Consider the following 17,383-nt stretch of genomic DNA (forward strand, 5'->3'; position numbering starts at 1 on the left):
TTGTTTTATATGTAAATATGAAAACTTTTTACATGTGTAGCCTGTACTAGGGATATGTGCATTGGGGCACTCCCACACCTGACCAGCAGAGGGGGGCGGTGCACTGTGTATGCTTCGTGCCTGCTGGCTTTGTTTGAAGTCTCGTGGGAGCTGAGTAAATTCTCGTTTGGCTCGCTGCGAGCGAGATGCTGGGCTTTAAAGTCTCGTGAGATTTAGCCCAGATATTGTTTGGTTCACTGCCAGGGACACGTGCGGGCAGCGTGAGGAGCTCTTAAAACTTCAGCACAGCTGTTAATGCTTCATTCGGGTTGGTTGGAGTAGATGCTGCTATACTAATTGGAGCTGGAAAAGTGAGCTGTTTTGTGCACACTGAATCCGGCATGTGCTGTGGAAGCCCACATGCAGGTATTTGCTGTTCTCTGTTGTGAGACTACGTTAATAAGTCATAGAACATTGCTGTTTGGCTGGCTTTAAAACATGCTCATTGGTTACAGTGGGTAACAGTATCCGGTATTGGACAGCAGTTTCATTGACGAGGGGGAAGTGGAGCCCTTTCAAGGCAAACGCATTTATAATTGTTCAAGTATACAGACAGGTATGTGATTTTATTCAATGGGTTCAGCAACAATTTCAGCAAAATTGTGTAGCACTAATAGTGTGTCTTCTGTTTTAGGAGTGGTATCCCTGGCATGTGGAAAAAAGTTAATCACTGTTCTTTCCTTACCATTAAGTCTTAATAGAAAATAGATTTATTAAAGATGGATTTTTAACTGAACTACGCCTTAAATGAGTCAAGTGCCAACCATTCTTGTTTTCGTCAGTGTCGCATTTTTTTTATTAACGGTTCTGACTGTGGGAGGCCAGTTACGGGGAGGAAACCAGTAGCTTACTTCTACCATAGTAATATAAACTAAGCTGAGAAACAAGCTTGAGGGTTCCTTTTTTTGTGGAGTGCAGTGTTGATTTTAATTTTATATAATTCATTTGGTGTTTTGCTTAATTTTGTTGTTTACTCGTGTTTTTGATTTATTTAATTTATGTATATTTTGTTTTGGAGTGTTTGTTTGCATTTGGGCCCTTAATCCTTGTAAATCCTTGTTTTGTTTTATGGTTGTACTACTGGCCTTCCAACATACTCTTGCTATATGGCCACTGACTCCTAAATTTGTGTCATTGCTATACCGTCAACTCTGGTCCTGGTCAGGTTTTATTGTGTTGTATATTTTATGAGCCAAGGATTATTCTAATAAAATTATTGTGTAAAATCAGTCATCACTCTCCTTAATTCACTCTTGGTAATTCACCAAATGGCTTACCAACCCTGAGTGGGAAAGCACTAGTTTGGGTGACTCTCTATAACCTAAAGGTGGCAGTATAGCTGCTGTTTAAGTGTTTTGTGGGCCTCGGCCTCACGGCTTACACATGTATTTTAAAATGGACTAAATCCCTGCGGTGGAGCGGGTGTGATTCTTCACGTCAAAACAATGCAAAAAACTACATTTTTGTTCCTTTTATTATATTACAGTTAATAATTATACAAACAGGTAAGTCATCGTAACTACGTTTAAATAAAACAGTAAAAGAGGAAATAATACAAAACACAAGAATTATACTATATATATATATATATATATATATATATATATATATATATATATACTCATTTTTGCATTTAAAAAGCCTAACCGTCTCAGATCCGATCATTACTCATTCTCGCAACAATTTCATGCAATTTGGGGAAGTTTGCATTATCAGCGAGAATGGTTGGTTGGATCGTTTAGTATGTGTTGCATGGCCCTCTGCCCGGTCCACAGCCCTGAGCTGAAGAGCGCACGTCTGTGTCATTCCTGCCCTGGTTTGAGTTATGGTAGTAAATAAAGCGATAAGCGTTTCGTCCGTTCAGACTGAGATACAGACGCCCACAGCTGCAGCTCAGAGCAGTGATTTACATTATTCAGACAGACACTCGCTGCTCGGCGCTGGAGTCAGATTACGGTGCGCTTCATATAAACTCCTCTCACGCTTTTCCTTGAAGTTGCCCAAACGTTTTTTTCCACACCCTTATTCCGAAAAGCCCCGCCTCCTGTGCCGGCATTCGCTAGTAGTTTTATTTATTTATTTATTTATTTGGCTGCGTTACAAGCGCGTACACGCAAACTCTATACAATAATCAGCGTTATAATTTAAGATTTAAATAACACAGCAAAATAACAATGTTTAACCTAATTAAATGTAATAAAATATATATATAATTTATATAAATTTTTTTTTTTTTTTTAATCCAGACATCCTTAATAAGCAAGTATCTAGATTTTATTAAATATATGTGAAACTAATAGCTCTGAACTCTTGGCCAATCGTAGCGCAGGGGGCGGGGTCTGCCTGAAAATGTGTGGTAAGAAGAAACTCCAAGTGCGGTGACATGCCGTGATTCATGATACCGGGAACACACGTCGCGTCGAAGCTCGGCTGCTGCTTTGAGGAGCGTTTCTCTACAATCTCAGAGCGGAAAGGAGGCCACTGAGCTCCTGGAGGAAGCGCTGACATGTTGGGAAGAAAAAAGAAACCGAGCGAGGCGAAAGCCTACGAGTCCAAGACCCTGGACCCGCTCCGGAGGCTCGGTAAGGGGGTGCTGGGTTTACTTCATACTGAAGGGTGGAAGATTTCGGTCAACAAGTGGCCTCGGCTGCTGTGGAGCGGCACAGAATGAAGCTAGACTGCTTGCTGCGTGTACGAGTAACTGTAGCCTTCGCGAGCTTCACGTAATTCACTTTATAGGGAAAAAAACTGCAGTAATACAGATATTCTGCAGGATTCCTGTAAGAGCCTTCAGACAGTCGCTGTAGGATACTAGACAAACATAGGTCAGTCTAATACAGGACTGCATGGATATTATAGAGGTGTTTTATAGATTATAATAGAAGTATTACACATATATGGGATAATATATAATATAGTGTGTTATAGTATTTTTATGGATGTTTTTAACAAATAGAGAAGAGTTAGCAGTTTTCACTGTTATCAACAAGGACTAGTTACCTTAGTCATGCCACCTGACTTAAACCTGCAGTTTCTTGTGTTTAGACTCTTTCAGGCCCAGTTATTGTGAAGTAGTTTTGAAGGACAATTCCACCGATTTTTCAAAAGTTCTTAATAATCAAATGGTTCAAATGTAAACAAAGTCATTTAGAAAGGTCTGACGTGAAGTGCTCCATTCTAGAGAAATTTACCAAGTCAGAATCGTTCACAGTGGTGGTGATGGGAACCAGATGTCTGAGGACCTTACTGCCTCTAAAAGCAGCATCACAAAGTATTTGATAATACTTGATAATCATTTTTAAATGAATATATGGTCCAAAACTTAAACACAGTCCGAGCCAAGAGCTGCATGCAGGCTGAAGACAAAGTAGTTCCAAAAGAAAACTTTTTTTTTTTTTTTCCCCTGTTTAACCAAACCTCAGCAGACATGTGTAGAGTCTCTTGTTGCTTTGGATAGTAAATAAAGTGGCTATATTTATGGTAAACACTTTGTGACCTCTGGTTCCTATCACCAGCACTGTGAAGAGTTGGTAAGCTTCTCTACGGTGAACCGTTTCACTTCAAAACACGCTGACTGACTTTGTTTGCATCTGAACATTTGAAGTATGTGAAATTGTGGAAAAAATAGTTTAATGAGTTTGACACCTTGGAACTGATCTGTGTGTGATGTTGAAAACACTTGGTCTTGATTGACCTGGCACCCTCAATTTTAATGTCCAACCCATTAATGTCCAGATCTGACATTTTAAACTGCCTTTGGTCTATATGTTTTCTGAGCTTGCTTGAGCACAAATCTGATGAAAAATGTAAAATATGGTCAAAAAAGTGAATTTAATCGCATTGTGTGTTCCTGTATCAGCAGATAACGGCTTTAAAAAACAGCACCAAAAAGATTTTTTTAAATTTGATCAACGTTCTAAACCCATGTTTGATGATATATCTGTTGAACTCTATATACTGGGCTGCTGTGCAAAAACGTCTTACTGCTTCATCTTACTGAATTTGTAGCCATGTAGAAATCACTGATGTTCACTGCTCCAGAATGTTGGATTTCTCTGTAATGCTAATCCAAAATGGTTTCAATTCTCACTTTTTTTTAATGAGTGTTTGTCTCAGTATTAGCATCACCAGCCACAGTTCTGCAAAAGACTGCAGAGACTACCCTTCATTTATTTAATTCCCAGTCAAAACAGCCATTGGGTACATGCTTCACTTTGTAGGATTGGGGGAAAAAAGCAGAAGACATATATTTAACAGATACTTACACAGAAGTTTAACAAGTAAATATAATATTTTCAGTGTTTAATGTGTCAGTCCTTTGGCCTCATTGCTGCTATTCTTTTCGGGAGGCTTGCTTTCAGTTTTTTAAAGAAATCTGCAGGGATGTTTTTTTTTCCACACGTTCAAAGTTTAGTCTTAGAAGTTAGTTCAGCTTTTTCTGTCTTCATTATCCATTCCATGGTGGCCAGTTGGTTGTTCTGGGAACTGAGATCGTCTCAGCGATCTGTTTGGGATCATTATCAAACACGCACTGATCCTCCTCCATGCTTGACTGATGGTGGTATACATGGTTTGAAGAGTTTTTCATTGCCTCAGCGTGTACAGACCGCCTTCTGTTATTTCTAAACAACTCAGATTTGGTGACGAGTGATCAGCCTACGTCCCATATCAGCCCATCCCTGTTTATTAATTAGAATAATTAATAATTAATGAATTAACATATTAATGTCCGTCTTTTGGTCACATATGGGACTATTTTTAAGCAAACAATAGACAATTGAAATTTTATTATGTGTAAGATTATGTGTATTATCACTTTAGAACAGCAAGAACAAGTAAATGCAGCATTTTCCATATTAAATTTATTTGATGGGCATGAAAGGATTCTGTGTACAGTTGTTTGCAAAAGTTTGGGCACCCCTGGGCAAATGTGGCCTATGCAACATGTATCCATTTATTTTTTATGTTTTATTTTTTTCCAGTATGTTAAACTCAGCACATAAATTGACATTGTACTCTAGAAGTTACAGAAAAATGGCATACTTAAGTGTCTTCCCTTTAAAGGATGTGTTTACACTTAGAAAATCAACAAAGCATGTCATTTTACCAGGGGTGTTAACTTTTGGATACGACTGTACAGATCAAGTTTTACACATGACTACAACGATAATGAATGCACATTTCTTTAAAAATGCAGCTCAAAGGGCTTTACATTACAAAGTAAAAATAACAAAGACGAGAAAAAAAGAGAATCAAAGAATAAAACATAAAAAGAATCAAACCAACAAAAGCAGTAACGTAAAAAGGACTATATTAATAGTAAATAAAATTAAAATATGTGAGATGAAGGGATACAAATACAATAACAATACAACAACTAACAAAAAAGTGAAAGTGATGTTCCAGAAAAAAAAACCAAGGGAAACAATAAAAAAAGTTATATGCTAAAGTAAAGCATTGTGTTATTGGCTGCTTTTTGAAAACAGTGACAGAAGAAATCTGAAGAATGTTTATTAGTAATGTTTTCCAGAAAACTGCCTCCTCACTCTTTTTAAGTTTCATACGTGGAAGATGGATGAGGCCCAGTACTAGATGATCTTTAAGCATGATTTGGAACATATTCAGGCACTCAGAAATGTACAAAGCTGCTAAAGCTTTAAGAGAGAGAGGAAAAAAGTAGTAGTAAAATTGAATAGTTGACTCTAAGAGTAACAGGCAGCCAGTTCAGTGAGGCCAAACCTGGTCTAATGATCGTGTTTTTTAGTCTGTGCTGCTGCATTTTGCATGAAGTGTAGTTTACTTGTTGTATTTGTATAAAGTCCTGTGAACAAAGCATTACTTTGGTCTAGTTGAGAAAATGAAGTAATATCTGTATGATATCAGCTTGGCTTTTATTAGTTAAAGTGTCAGTTTGGTAACCCACGGCCGTTACAGTCCAGCTAACACCTTGATAATATGATCTGAAAATACAGCTTTGACCTACATACAGTCTTGGCGTGTGTGTTCCTTTCCATGTTAAGCTATTATTTTTCACTGGTTCTTATTTTTGGAGTGGTGAATATGAGCGACTGCGAATGGAGGCTTTAGTTTTGGTAAGATAAAGCTATGTGGTCATTTCTCGGTGAGTGTATGTCCCTACGTGGTGTGCTCTGACCCCTATTTTGTCATGTATTTGTGACAATCACACCCTCTCACTCTTCCTTTCCATCTCCCTTCATTACTATTGTTTACCTCTCCTCCCACACCTTTTACTCACTCTTAACACACGGCTGCTCTCAGAGCTTTAGCCTCCCATCCTCCGTACACTTTGTTGCCTGACTCAGAGCCTAGCATCAGTGTTAAATATTTAATGATCCCTTTAGTGACCCCAAATAGCCTGTTAACATATTGCGACAATCTAACATCATCATACGTGAGGACATTTTCATGAGATTCACCAAATCAGCATTGAACTGTGGAAGTTATGATTCAATCGTAGATGATGTACTTCCTTCAGATGATTCAGTTCTTTTTGAATAAGCACTCGCCATCGTCAGATGCATCTGCACGGGGAAGGTGTCCGAAACACAACCCATGTTACAAAATGTTGTTAGGGGCTAGAGGTTAGGGAACTGGCCCTGTGACCGGAAGGTTGCCGGTTCAATCCCTAGGGCCGACAGCACAAGACTGAGGTGTCCTTGAGCAAGACACCTAACCCCCAATTGCTCCCCGGGCACCATGGATAGGGCTGCCCACCGCTCCGGGCAAGTGTGCTCACTGCCCCCTAGTGTGTGTGTCTATTCACTAGTGTGTATGTGGTGTTTCACGTCACGGATGGGTTAAATGCGGAGGTGGAATTTCCCCGGGTTGTGGGATTTATAAAGTATCACTTAACTTAAAATGTTCTTCAATGCATGAAGTGCAGTTACACATTTCCACCACAGAGGTCTCCAAATCCCCAGATCCTACGTAGTGTATAAAGAAAAAACTAGAAGAAATCAAATGGTAATAAAAATAAGATAATGGCACAATGTGTTGACTGCTAAGTTGCCAGTTGCACCAGCTGAACATAAGTCTGATCACAGGCTAGTTTGAACATGTAAAGTTTACGCACAACTAGAACTGGTTGCACCAAGTAACATAGTTTCAACATAGTTCTAATGTAAAATTTACACATATCCTGTAGTAGATGTAAGCTCTGCCATAAAAAATATGTTAAAATGGCTGGTCAATTTGATTGATGGAAGAACTTGCAAGAAAACAAAATACATCTTGGTTTGCTTCAGCAGCCACTTCCTTGAGATATATTACTCCTATTTTCATCAATCTGAAATAGAAAAGATCGCAAACCTCACACAACACGGACAGGATCAGAGTCCAACTTTGTGTTTGGCACTGAGTTTGGTGACCATTGCTACAGGGTCATTCCAACGCTGACTGAGTGACCCTATTTGAGTATACAAGTCAACAGCATGCAGAGCAATAAGAGCAGCTCCATCAGGTTGTGTGTGATGCCAGCAGCAGAACAGAGTAAACACATACAAGAGGTGGATGCTTTGAAAACTTCTGGGTTGCAGTTTGAAGATGTGAATAACCTGAACCAGGTAATCAAACTGTATTTGAATGCTGCTGCTGCACCTGAACTAAGATGTCATTATTATGCCTGACTCAACGGCTGTGTTTACTCAGATTTTCTTTTGAATTTTGAATTCATTCTTTATAGATTAAGACATTCTGATGAACACTTGTGACTAACAGCTAGCTAACTTGCACATTACAGGTAACCAGATCAAAAATGACCTACATGCATGGAGTACCATTTAGTATATGTTACCATGACAACAAGGATCATCAGGGATGAGATAAGCAGCAGTGTGTTACCTAAGTTTTATCACTGTGATATTTTTGATGAGTATACACACATCCCACTGACTTCCTAGTAGGTACACAGCATCCATCCATCCATCCATTTTCTAAGCCGCTTCTCCGTCAGGGTCGCGGGGGGATGCTGGAGCCTAACCCAGCAGTCTTCGGGTGGAAGGCAGGATACACCCTGGACAGGTCGCCAGTCCATCGCAGGGTACACAGCATATACCTGCTTATTACATACTAGACTGGATGTCAGCCCATTCCTTCTTTCCTTTTTTTTTTTTAATAACCTTTGAGATGCTATACAATCCAGGCTAAATCTTGACCTCGGGTCATAAAACAGGCCTGTTGTTTACTTACCTACAGAGATGTGGTATAGCCCTATCCCAAAAATAAAAAAGAAACGTGCAGTTTGATTAGAAGTTACATACACTGGACTTTGGAATTCCACTGAATCTGACTATTAGGAGTGGCACAGCTTTCCTGCTTAAAGCCTTTCCTATCAGAGTGTCCTGCAGTACCTCCTGCGAGCTCCTTGTCTACCACAGCTTTGCATCTATGTCTAATTTGATCTCGTTTTGAGGTTTGTTCTGCTAAGCTGGTGTGTTGCTACAAAGCAGTAGTGAAGCTACAAACTGGGGCATGTAACCATGTTACCTGACGATAGCGTGAAAAGCCTCTGTAAATAGAGGTAAAGTTTCCTAACTTCCTGCCCTAGTTGTGGCTCTTTGCTTTTGCCCTGTCATTTTTCTTTTTTAATTATTTTATGGTTACTTTAGCCCCTTTATCACCTGTTACCATCTGGACCATGTGGACGTCTCTGTTGGCCCATTGTTTGTGGACTTACTGTGGTGTGAGTGTCCAATTGTAAATCTCACGGGTTCTTTTAAATATTTTATTGAGCGCTGTATAACAAGGGCACGAGTGCACACTTGGCATAGGTTCCTAAATGGTTCCTGACTTGCACATGTGGTTCTTGGAAAAGCCATTCATTGGTATAGCTTCACATTTACATTATGTGTATAGTTTTTATAACTTTCAAAAGTTCCTTTACATGCAGACTTTCTCATTTCTTAAAGAAACATCCACCCAAAGGTACTTTAGGGAACTAAAAGTAGTTCTTCTATTGCATCAATCCAAAGAGCCCTTTTTGGCACCTGTAACCTCTTATGCTCTATGCACTCATTCGCAGTCCCTAAAGCGCCAATTTCATAGAAAACTCCAGTAAGTACTGTCCATATAAGGAATATTAGCTGCAAAGCAGCCCATTTTCAATTATTTTTTTGCGATGTCTGTGGTGGAAGGGGTGTGGCTGAGCGTCACATGCAGGATAGTCATGCCGAACCAGCGGTGTGAGTAGCTGATAAGATTCACCTGTGCCTCGTTTCTGCCAGCCTATTTATAGCCATCTCTTTTCTCAGTAGGTGGCAGAGCACAGGGAGAAGGAGATCACAGGAGGCACAAACAAGAAAAGACTGGACGTCTTCATGAACATGCTCTTTTTTGTATGTTGGTTGAAAAGACACTTCTCTTGTATTATCAGAGTAAAAAGAAACGCTGTGTCTCCACACCCTGCTCCTGGTGTCCTCACCCTCCCAGCCTCACAAAAGTCATTACAGTATTTGCATTCCAAAGCCTAGACTGCAGCCGAGGTGGTGCGGGCCTTCGGTAGGACTGTCCTATGATGACTCCTCCTTAGTAGCCTGTTGGTCACACAAATAGAACACTCCTAATGAGGCTGCGTGGTGACGTCACCAGCTCAGGGAGGATGCTGGAGGCAGGGTTCAGGTTGGCAGCAGCCATATTTTCTTTGGACATCAAATAAATATAAATTCAAACCAAATAACCAAAGCTATGCTACGTTGGCCACTTTTCAGTGACTTCAGACAGCTAGGCTTTCAGTCTTTTTACTCAAGCTTTTCAGCTCTTCCACTCTTTCCTTTGCTCTTCCACTCTTTTCTTTGTTGTTGCTGCTCGTCCCTCTCTCTCTCTGTTCCCTCAGCTCTTTTTAAAAGCTCCCGAGCCGAGAGGGAACAAGAGTTCGCTGCTCTGCTTCCCCATCACCACCCCGAGTTCCAGCTCGTGAGGTGTAGTGAAGCGGCCTCGCTGCGTCCTCCTCCCGCCGTCACTCAGGTCACTCGGCGGAGCTCGGGCTTTGCGCTCCGCCCCCTCCCCACTCACGGCTCTCTCCCTCCCGTCCTGGCCGAGGTTCGTCGCCGATGGTTGTTCGGGCTCCGCCTTCCTGCCGGCTCTCGCAGCCATCATTGTCGCGCACGCCACAGTGAACAACTTATATTTTAAAACTAACTCTTATCCAACAGCTTTGTTTTCCACCTTTTTGTGTTGCTGTTTATTTTTTTCCTTTGTGTCATCCGTGTGCAGAGAACTGTGGGTAATCGAAGGCCTGGAAGGATACATCTGATGCATCCTTGAAATCACTCCAAATGTAGGCTGCATTTCTAGGCTGCGTATGAAGGGTCCTTCACTTTGGGACAGCCTGCCATGATGTAATGACCGAGAAATACAGTGTAGGCTTTAGAAAATTGCTAATGTCATACATGCACCTGTTTAGCCAACAGCAGTTTAGCCCGCCCATTCACACTGACGTTATATGGAGTGTTTCAGTCCAGACTGCTATTTGAATGAGGTGTAATGTATTCACATATTGTCACTGTCTAAAGAAAAGCATGTTTCCATTTTTAGATTTTTACTTTTCTGCGGCAGCTGTCCTTTACACTGCGTGAAAAATTCACAGTGAATGGACCAACAGAAATACTACAAAACTGCTTTGGAAAAAATCCATTTATATCAACCTTTTGGCTTCTTCTGTAAAGTTACTACTGTGGAGATGCTTGTTTCTCTTTGAACAGTGATGATATATTGGTTTAAAGCCCAACCTGTTTATTTGAAAATGATAAATAGAGGTTGGGAAATGGTCAGAAAATAATTTATGGCTGTTTTTGACATGTAAACCAGCACAAATGTCATAGGTGGAAGAAAAATGTAGGATATGGGTCCTTTAAGAGTGACTGAACCATTGTTTTCTATGTATTTACTGAATAGGATGTCATGAAAGTCTTAGCGTGTAAGGTTACGAGTGTAGGCCCTGTAAGTGACCTCTCAGGTTCATAGTAGTAGGAGTTTAGTGGAACTTCTGTTGTATTTTTTGACATTTTCCAGGTGTGAAATGGCTTTAAGTGGCTTTCATGGTTACATGAGTGGACCTCTTCAAAGAGTTATGTAATGTTGCCATGCCAGCATATGGAACTGTAGGGCTGAAGTTTTCTCTTGTTGCACTTAACGAGAGAGAGAGAGAGAGAGAGAGTCATCCGCAGGCTAAAAAAGGAGTGAAGATGCACTCCTGTGCTGTGTTGTAATTTTGGCGTATGTACTGCCTGCATGGTTTCACTGAATATGGCAGTTGCTCTGGTGAAGCAGTGAGAAGTACTGCACTTCTGTGGGGGTCCGTTTAGGGTGAAATACATTGAAACACTTGCATACATGCACATGACTTGCACACACCTATGAAACACTCTCTCTCACACACACACACACAATTTTTGCACATGCTTATGAAACACTTGCACATACAGCTTATATTCACTGACACATACACACACATATACATACATACTACTTGTATGTACATGTGTGTGAATGATTGTAGTCAGGCTCCAGACGTGTCAGTATGTCAAATGTGTGCAAGTTGTGTACTCTCTCTTTTGTCCTTTGAATGTCTTTCTATCTTCAGTCTTTCTCTCCGCTCTGTCCATTCAGTCTTGCATTCCCTGTCTTGCTCTTGCGCTCTCTCTCTCTCTCTCTCTCGCTCACTCTCTCGCTTTCTTTCTCTCTCGCTTTCTTTCTCTCTCTCTCACTCTCTCTCTTGCTTTCTCTCTCTCGCTCTCTCGCTCTCTCGCTCTCTCTCATTTGGTATGCATTGTGGCTGGTCAGTTAAATTGCCTTGCTGGAGTAATGTGAGTTTGAGTTGAAGCAAGAGCTTCACAGAGTGGTGTAGATGATGTGAGAGAGCTGATCAGTGTGTGAGTGTGTATTCTGTGGTTGCTGTGGTGAGGGGCTCTTTCACTGAAACACTGTGGCCTGTATTTTCAGCCTGTAAAGATTCAACCGTCGTCTTTTTTCTCTCTGTTATGCTTTAACTCTCTTTTAATGTCTTAGACTACTTTTTAAAACTCCGTCTCCCTTCTGTCAGCCTCTCTCTCTCTCTCTCTCTCTCTCTCTCACCTCACTGTCGGTCTTGCTGCTCTCTCTGATTACTTTGATACACACACATCACCTCTCTCCATCTCTCTCTGGTAAGAGACTAAAGGTTACAGAGACTTTTGATTTCAGGCTTTCTTTGAAAGTAAGTTTACATAGCAAGGAAGATAAATAAAAACAAAATGTAAACAAAAGATTTTTTCACTCCCTTACGTTCAGCTCACCTTCACCTTCGTCTTTCCTTCTGGCTCTCTCTCTCTCTCTTCCTCCCTGCCTCTCCCTCTCTCCCCCTCTCACGGGCCAGTGTTTAGTGATGTCTGGGAGATCAGAGGAGGGGCAGCGTTTTTAATCATTGACACACAGCACAGACTGCCTGAGGAGAGGCTTTCTTACTGTAAACAAGCAGATGGCAGTGAACTCAGCTGTGTTTTTTAACTTTATGTCCACTGGCTGAAAGACGTGAGAGGAAAGAAGAGGCGCTTTCTGCGCAGACTAGCGTAGTCTAGCATGGCTTTGTAAAAGCTATAAAGCACTCACCCTGAGTTTCTGGCCGTTTACACTGAAGTGGTTTTGCCAAACCAAAGCCGAGCATCATTCTTACTATTTCAGAATCTGTGGATAAATCTCTTTCTGCTGAGTTGGCTTATGGTCAAGATCAAGTGAAGGAGGAAGAGTCTGTGTCATCTTTTCAATAGCTCTTCAAACGAAACCTACCAGACAGGCTTTTCTATACAGCAGGGAGGAATTAGTAGCCTGAATATTCCACCCATCACACGGGTTTCTCCTTGTTGCCTCACCTTCCTACAGTAATTCCTTCTCAGATTGTTAATGAAGTATCTATTCCTTGTTTGTCATTCAAAGTCATTTTGCTAGTTTAAATATTGCTGCATATTATACTGCTCCATATTGAAATTGCAGTATGCCTTGCAGTGTATTAAAGGGGAATTCCACCACTTTTTCAAAATTTCAGCATAATTCAGTGGTTAAGTGGTGAACATGGTTTGGTGTGAAATGGTTTGTGATAGAGAAACTTACCAACGCAGATTTCTGATTGGAAACAGGAGTTATGGTGTTATGGTATGGTATGGTATGGTTATGGTACACAGCAAACATAGCCAAATTATTTACTATCCAGAACAATCAGTGAACTGACATGTCTTCTGAGTTGTTGTGTTATATATGTTCTTGATGATGGCCAAATAGTGGTGAATCTGTTTTCTGTAGGTGCCCAATGGCCTTACAATGCCCTGCATGCATCTTTCCACCACAGAGTTAATAAAGTATGTTTTATGCCAAAATCTTCTCAAAAGGATCATAAAGCAACACCTCAGGCATCTGGTAACATATTTGTAATCATTTAACTTAAAAGCACTTTTTGAAGTTGCTTTTAAATGCATTAAACTGTTCAGACTGTAAGTTCCTCTAGAATAGAGCATTTCACACCAACCGCTCTGAATTGCTTTATTTGCATATTAACAACTGAATTATGTAGTTTTTAAAATTGGTGTAATCCCCCTTTAAATTCACACCAGCGATTCAATAGTGTCACATGGTTGGTGGTTGACCTGCATTGTTTATGGCAGCATGTTTGAGAAATAAAGCACTAAATAGTGTGTCGGTCATGCCAAATACTCAACAGAAACCTTTTGATCACTCTCCTGTCAGTCCACTATATAGTAAAATGCTGCTATCTGAAGAAAACCTTGTATTGTTTGGTTGTTTGTATTGTATGGCTTCTCAAATGATAGAGGGTGCTCCCGATCGAGGCTGAGATGAATGGGTTAAGATAGAGCATAAAACATTTTAACACTGGTGTTATATTTTAAGGAGCTTTTAAATTCAAGTTTGTGAGCATGAACAACCAATGAGCTGCTCCGCTTGCCAAACAGCCAGCACTCACTAGCTGTAATGCCAGTTTTCTGCTGCCCGGAACCCGTTTGCTGTAGAAAAAAGGAAACATACAGGTACGTTTTCTTTGCTTTTTTAGTGAAATACATCCTTCTGCTTTCTAACATTAAAGGAAAGTTCTGGGTAAATGATTAGAATGATTACTTAAAATTTTTCGTTTTTAGAAAAAAGCGCCATTTACCCTCGTTCATTGAGGACTCCCTCGTGGGCGCCCTCTGCTGATTAGCAGTCCTGTATTTGATATAACGGCTTGGGGGGAATAGGAAGTGGCCACGCTCCTCATAAACCTGCTCTGGTAAAACATAAAATCTAATTTGCCATTACAATGTATATACCATTATAAACATCACTCACCACTGCCCTCTAAAGGAGTTATAGCACCAGACAGAAGATCTATGGCGTGTGCAAAGAAACATTATTTCTCATTTACTTACAATTAATACATATATATATATATGTGTGTGTGTGTGTGTGTGTGTGTGTGTGTGTGTGTATATATATATATATATATATATATATATATATATATATATATATATATATATATATATACATCTACACTGCTCAAAAAAATAAAGGGGACACTTAAACAACACAATATAACTCCAAGTAAATCAAACTTCTGTGAAATCAAACTGTCCTTAGGAAGCAACACTGATTGACAATCAATTTCACAGCTGTTGTGCAAATGGAATAGACAACAGGTGGAAATTATTGGCAATTAGCAAGACACACTCAATAAAGGAGTGGTTCTGCAGGTGGGGACCACAGACCACTTCTCAGTACCTTTCTGCTTTCTGGCTGATGTTTTGGTCACTTTTGAATGTTGGTGGTGCTTTCACACTCGTGGTAGCATGAGACGGACTCTACAACCCACACAAGTGGCTCAGGTAGTGCAGCTCATCCAGGATGGCACATCAATGCGAGCTGTGGCAAGAAGGTTTGCTGTGTCTGTCAGCGTAGTGTCCAGAGGCTGGAGGCGCTACCAGGAGAAAGTCCAGTGCACCAGGAGACGTGGAGGAGGCCGTAGGAGGGCAACAACCCTGCAGCAGGACCGCTGCCTCCGCCATTGTGCAAGGAGGAACAGGAGGAGCACTGCCAGAGCCCTGCAAAATGACCTCCAGCAGGCCACAAATGTGCATGTGTCTGCACAAACGGTTAGAAACCGACTCCATGAGGATGGTATGAGGGCCCCACGTCCACAGATGGGGGTTGTGCTCACAGCCCAACACCGTGCAGGACGCTTGGTATTTACCAAAAAACACCAGAATTGGCAAATTCGCCACTGGCACCCTGTGCTCTTCACAGATGAAAGCAGGTTCACACTGAGCACGTGACTGACGTGACAGAGTCTGGAGACGCCGTGGAGAGCGATCTGCTGCCTGCAACATCCTTCAGCATGACCGGTTTGGCAGTGGGTCAGTAATGGTGTGGGGTGGCATTTCTTTGGAGGGCCGCACAGCCCTCCATGTGCTCACCAGAGGTAGCCTGACTGCCATTAGGTACCGAGATGAGATCCTCAGACCCCTTCTGAGACCATATGCGGTTGGCCCTGGGTTCCTCCTAATGCAGGACAATGCTAGACCTCATGTGGCTGGAGTGTGTCAGCAGTTCCTGCAAGATGAAGGCATTGAAGCTATGGACTGGCCCGCCCGTTCCCCAGACCTGAATCCGATTGAGCACACCTGGGACATCAGATGCACCACAGACTGTTCAGGAGTTGGCGAATGCTTTAGTCCAGGAGACCTCTGGGAGGAGATCCCTCAGGAGACGATGCGCCACCTCATCAGAAGCATGCCCAGGTGATGTAGGGAGGTCATACAGGCACATGGAGGCCCCACACAATACTGAGACTAATTTTTAAGGACATCACATCAAAGTTGGATCAGCCTGTAGTGTGTTTTTCCACTTTAATTTTGTGTGTGACTCCAAATCCAGGCCTCCACTGGTTAATAAATTTGATTTCCATTGATGATGTTTGTGTGATTTTATTGTCAGCACATTCAACTTTGTACAGAACAAAGTATTCAATGAGAATATTTCATTCATTCAGATCTAGGATGTGTTATTTGAGCGTTCCCTTTATTTTTTTGAGCAGTGTATATATAAATTTGCCTCAAACACAACTGATAAGAACACATCCAATTTTTTCTTGTGATGTAAGCATAGCATTTTGAAATCCAGTCACTGTGGAAAATAATTGCGATCAATAATGTAATAATATTGACATGCTTACTTGCTCCCAACTTGGATTATCAAATAAAATGTTTAAAACACTTTTTGGTGTCTAGTGTATGGTATTTCAACATACACTGTATTTGTTAATGTTGTGTATAAAATTACACTGTTTACAACTTTTGACTTATCAAAATCATATGAAAACATTATGGGGGGTCCTAATGGAACCAGACAGCAAAACACCAAAGCACACACTTATACAGTTGTGTGCAAACGTTTGTGTGATCCTGGTCAAATGTCTTGTATTGGTTTTTTTTTTTATGAAAAACACAGAGAACACACTTCTGCACATTTTAATGCACAATGACTGTTTATTGCTAAATTTAACCGTGTCAAAAATTGTGTGCTACAATTTTTCACTAATATGCCACATTTGAAGCTACACTATTTGGAAATTTGGAGGTATAAATGTGTAATTGCACACAACACGTGGAACAACATTTTGTAACGTGGGCTCTACTTTGGACCCCTTCCCCGAGCTATCTAATCTAATGCTTGCGGGCAAGTAAAGGAGCATAAAAGAGTTTTCAAAAGAACTCAGTCTAAACTTGGAAAAGGACGTGCTTTCTGAGGATGTGAGTGGATTATCTACTGTTATTGTCATGTCCTTTTTAATTACATTACATTAACAGCATTTGGCTGACGCTCTTATCCAGAGCGACATACAATTTGATCATTTTACACAATTGGCCTGACTGCATGTCTTTTGGACTGTGGGAGGAAACCGGAGAACCCGGAGGAAACCCACGCAGACACAGGGAGAACATGCAAATGTCCTCATCAGTATAATGTTGATTTTGCATTTACACATTTCTTTAATCTGCGTGTGTGACGTTGTGTAAAGACATAACACGTGTTCTGAAAAACTCAACACTTCTGACTTTTAGATTATTATTTCAGGCTTTGCAGCTCACAGCAGTGCATGCTAACAGTATTTTTAGTCAATTTTCCTTTTTTAATTTAACAAAAATCATAGGGTGTTCACTTGTTTTCACTTAGAAGATCAAGAAAACATGGCATTTGACCAGAGGTGTTCAGACTTTTGCCTGTGATGGTGCTTTTCTCCCTGCTTTACTGTATACACACTCGTGCACATACTCAGAGCTCAGTTTTTGCTGGTGTCATTCTCCTC

At 40.9% G+C, this 17,383-nt stretch overlaps 1 protein-coding gene across 2 annotated transcripts in view; it reads left to right on the plus strand.

Moving 5' to 3' along the window:
- Nucleotides 1-220: 220 nt before the first annotated feature.
- The window catches only part of plcd3a (phospholipase C, delta 3a), a 53,936-nt gene continuing 36,773 nt past the window's right edge, over nt 221-17,383 (plus strand). The window contains exons 1-2 of one of the 2 annotated variants that reach the window (XM_017705607.2): nt 221-405; nt 495-595. Coding sequence is in view for 1 of the 2 variants with exons in the window: in XM_017705606.2 (XP_017561095.1) it covers nt 2,546-2,621 (76 nt within the window). In the remaining variant the exon portion in view is untranslated. Of the gene's footprint in view, nt 406-494; nt 596-2,392; nt 2,622-17,383 lie in introns of those variants that run through there. The other variant, XM_017705606.2, reaches the window with a different exon arrangement.

This window comes from Pygocentrus nattereri, chromosome 14, assembly GCF_015220715.1.
Source record: "Pygocentrus nattereri isolate fPygNat1 chromosome 14, fPygNat1.pri, whole genome shotgun sequence".
Taxonomy (NCBI): Eukaryota; Metazoa; Chordata; class Actinopteri; order Characiformes; family Serrasalmidae; genus Pygocentrus; species Pygocentrus nattereri.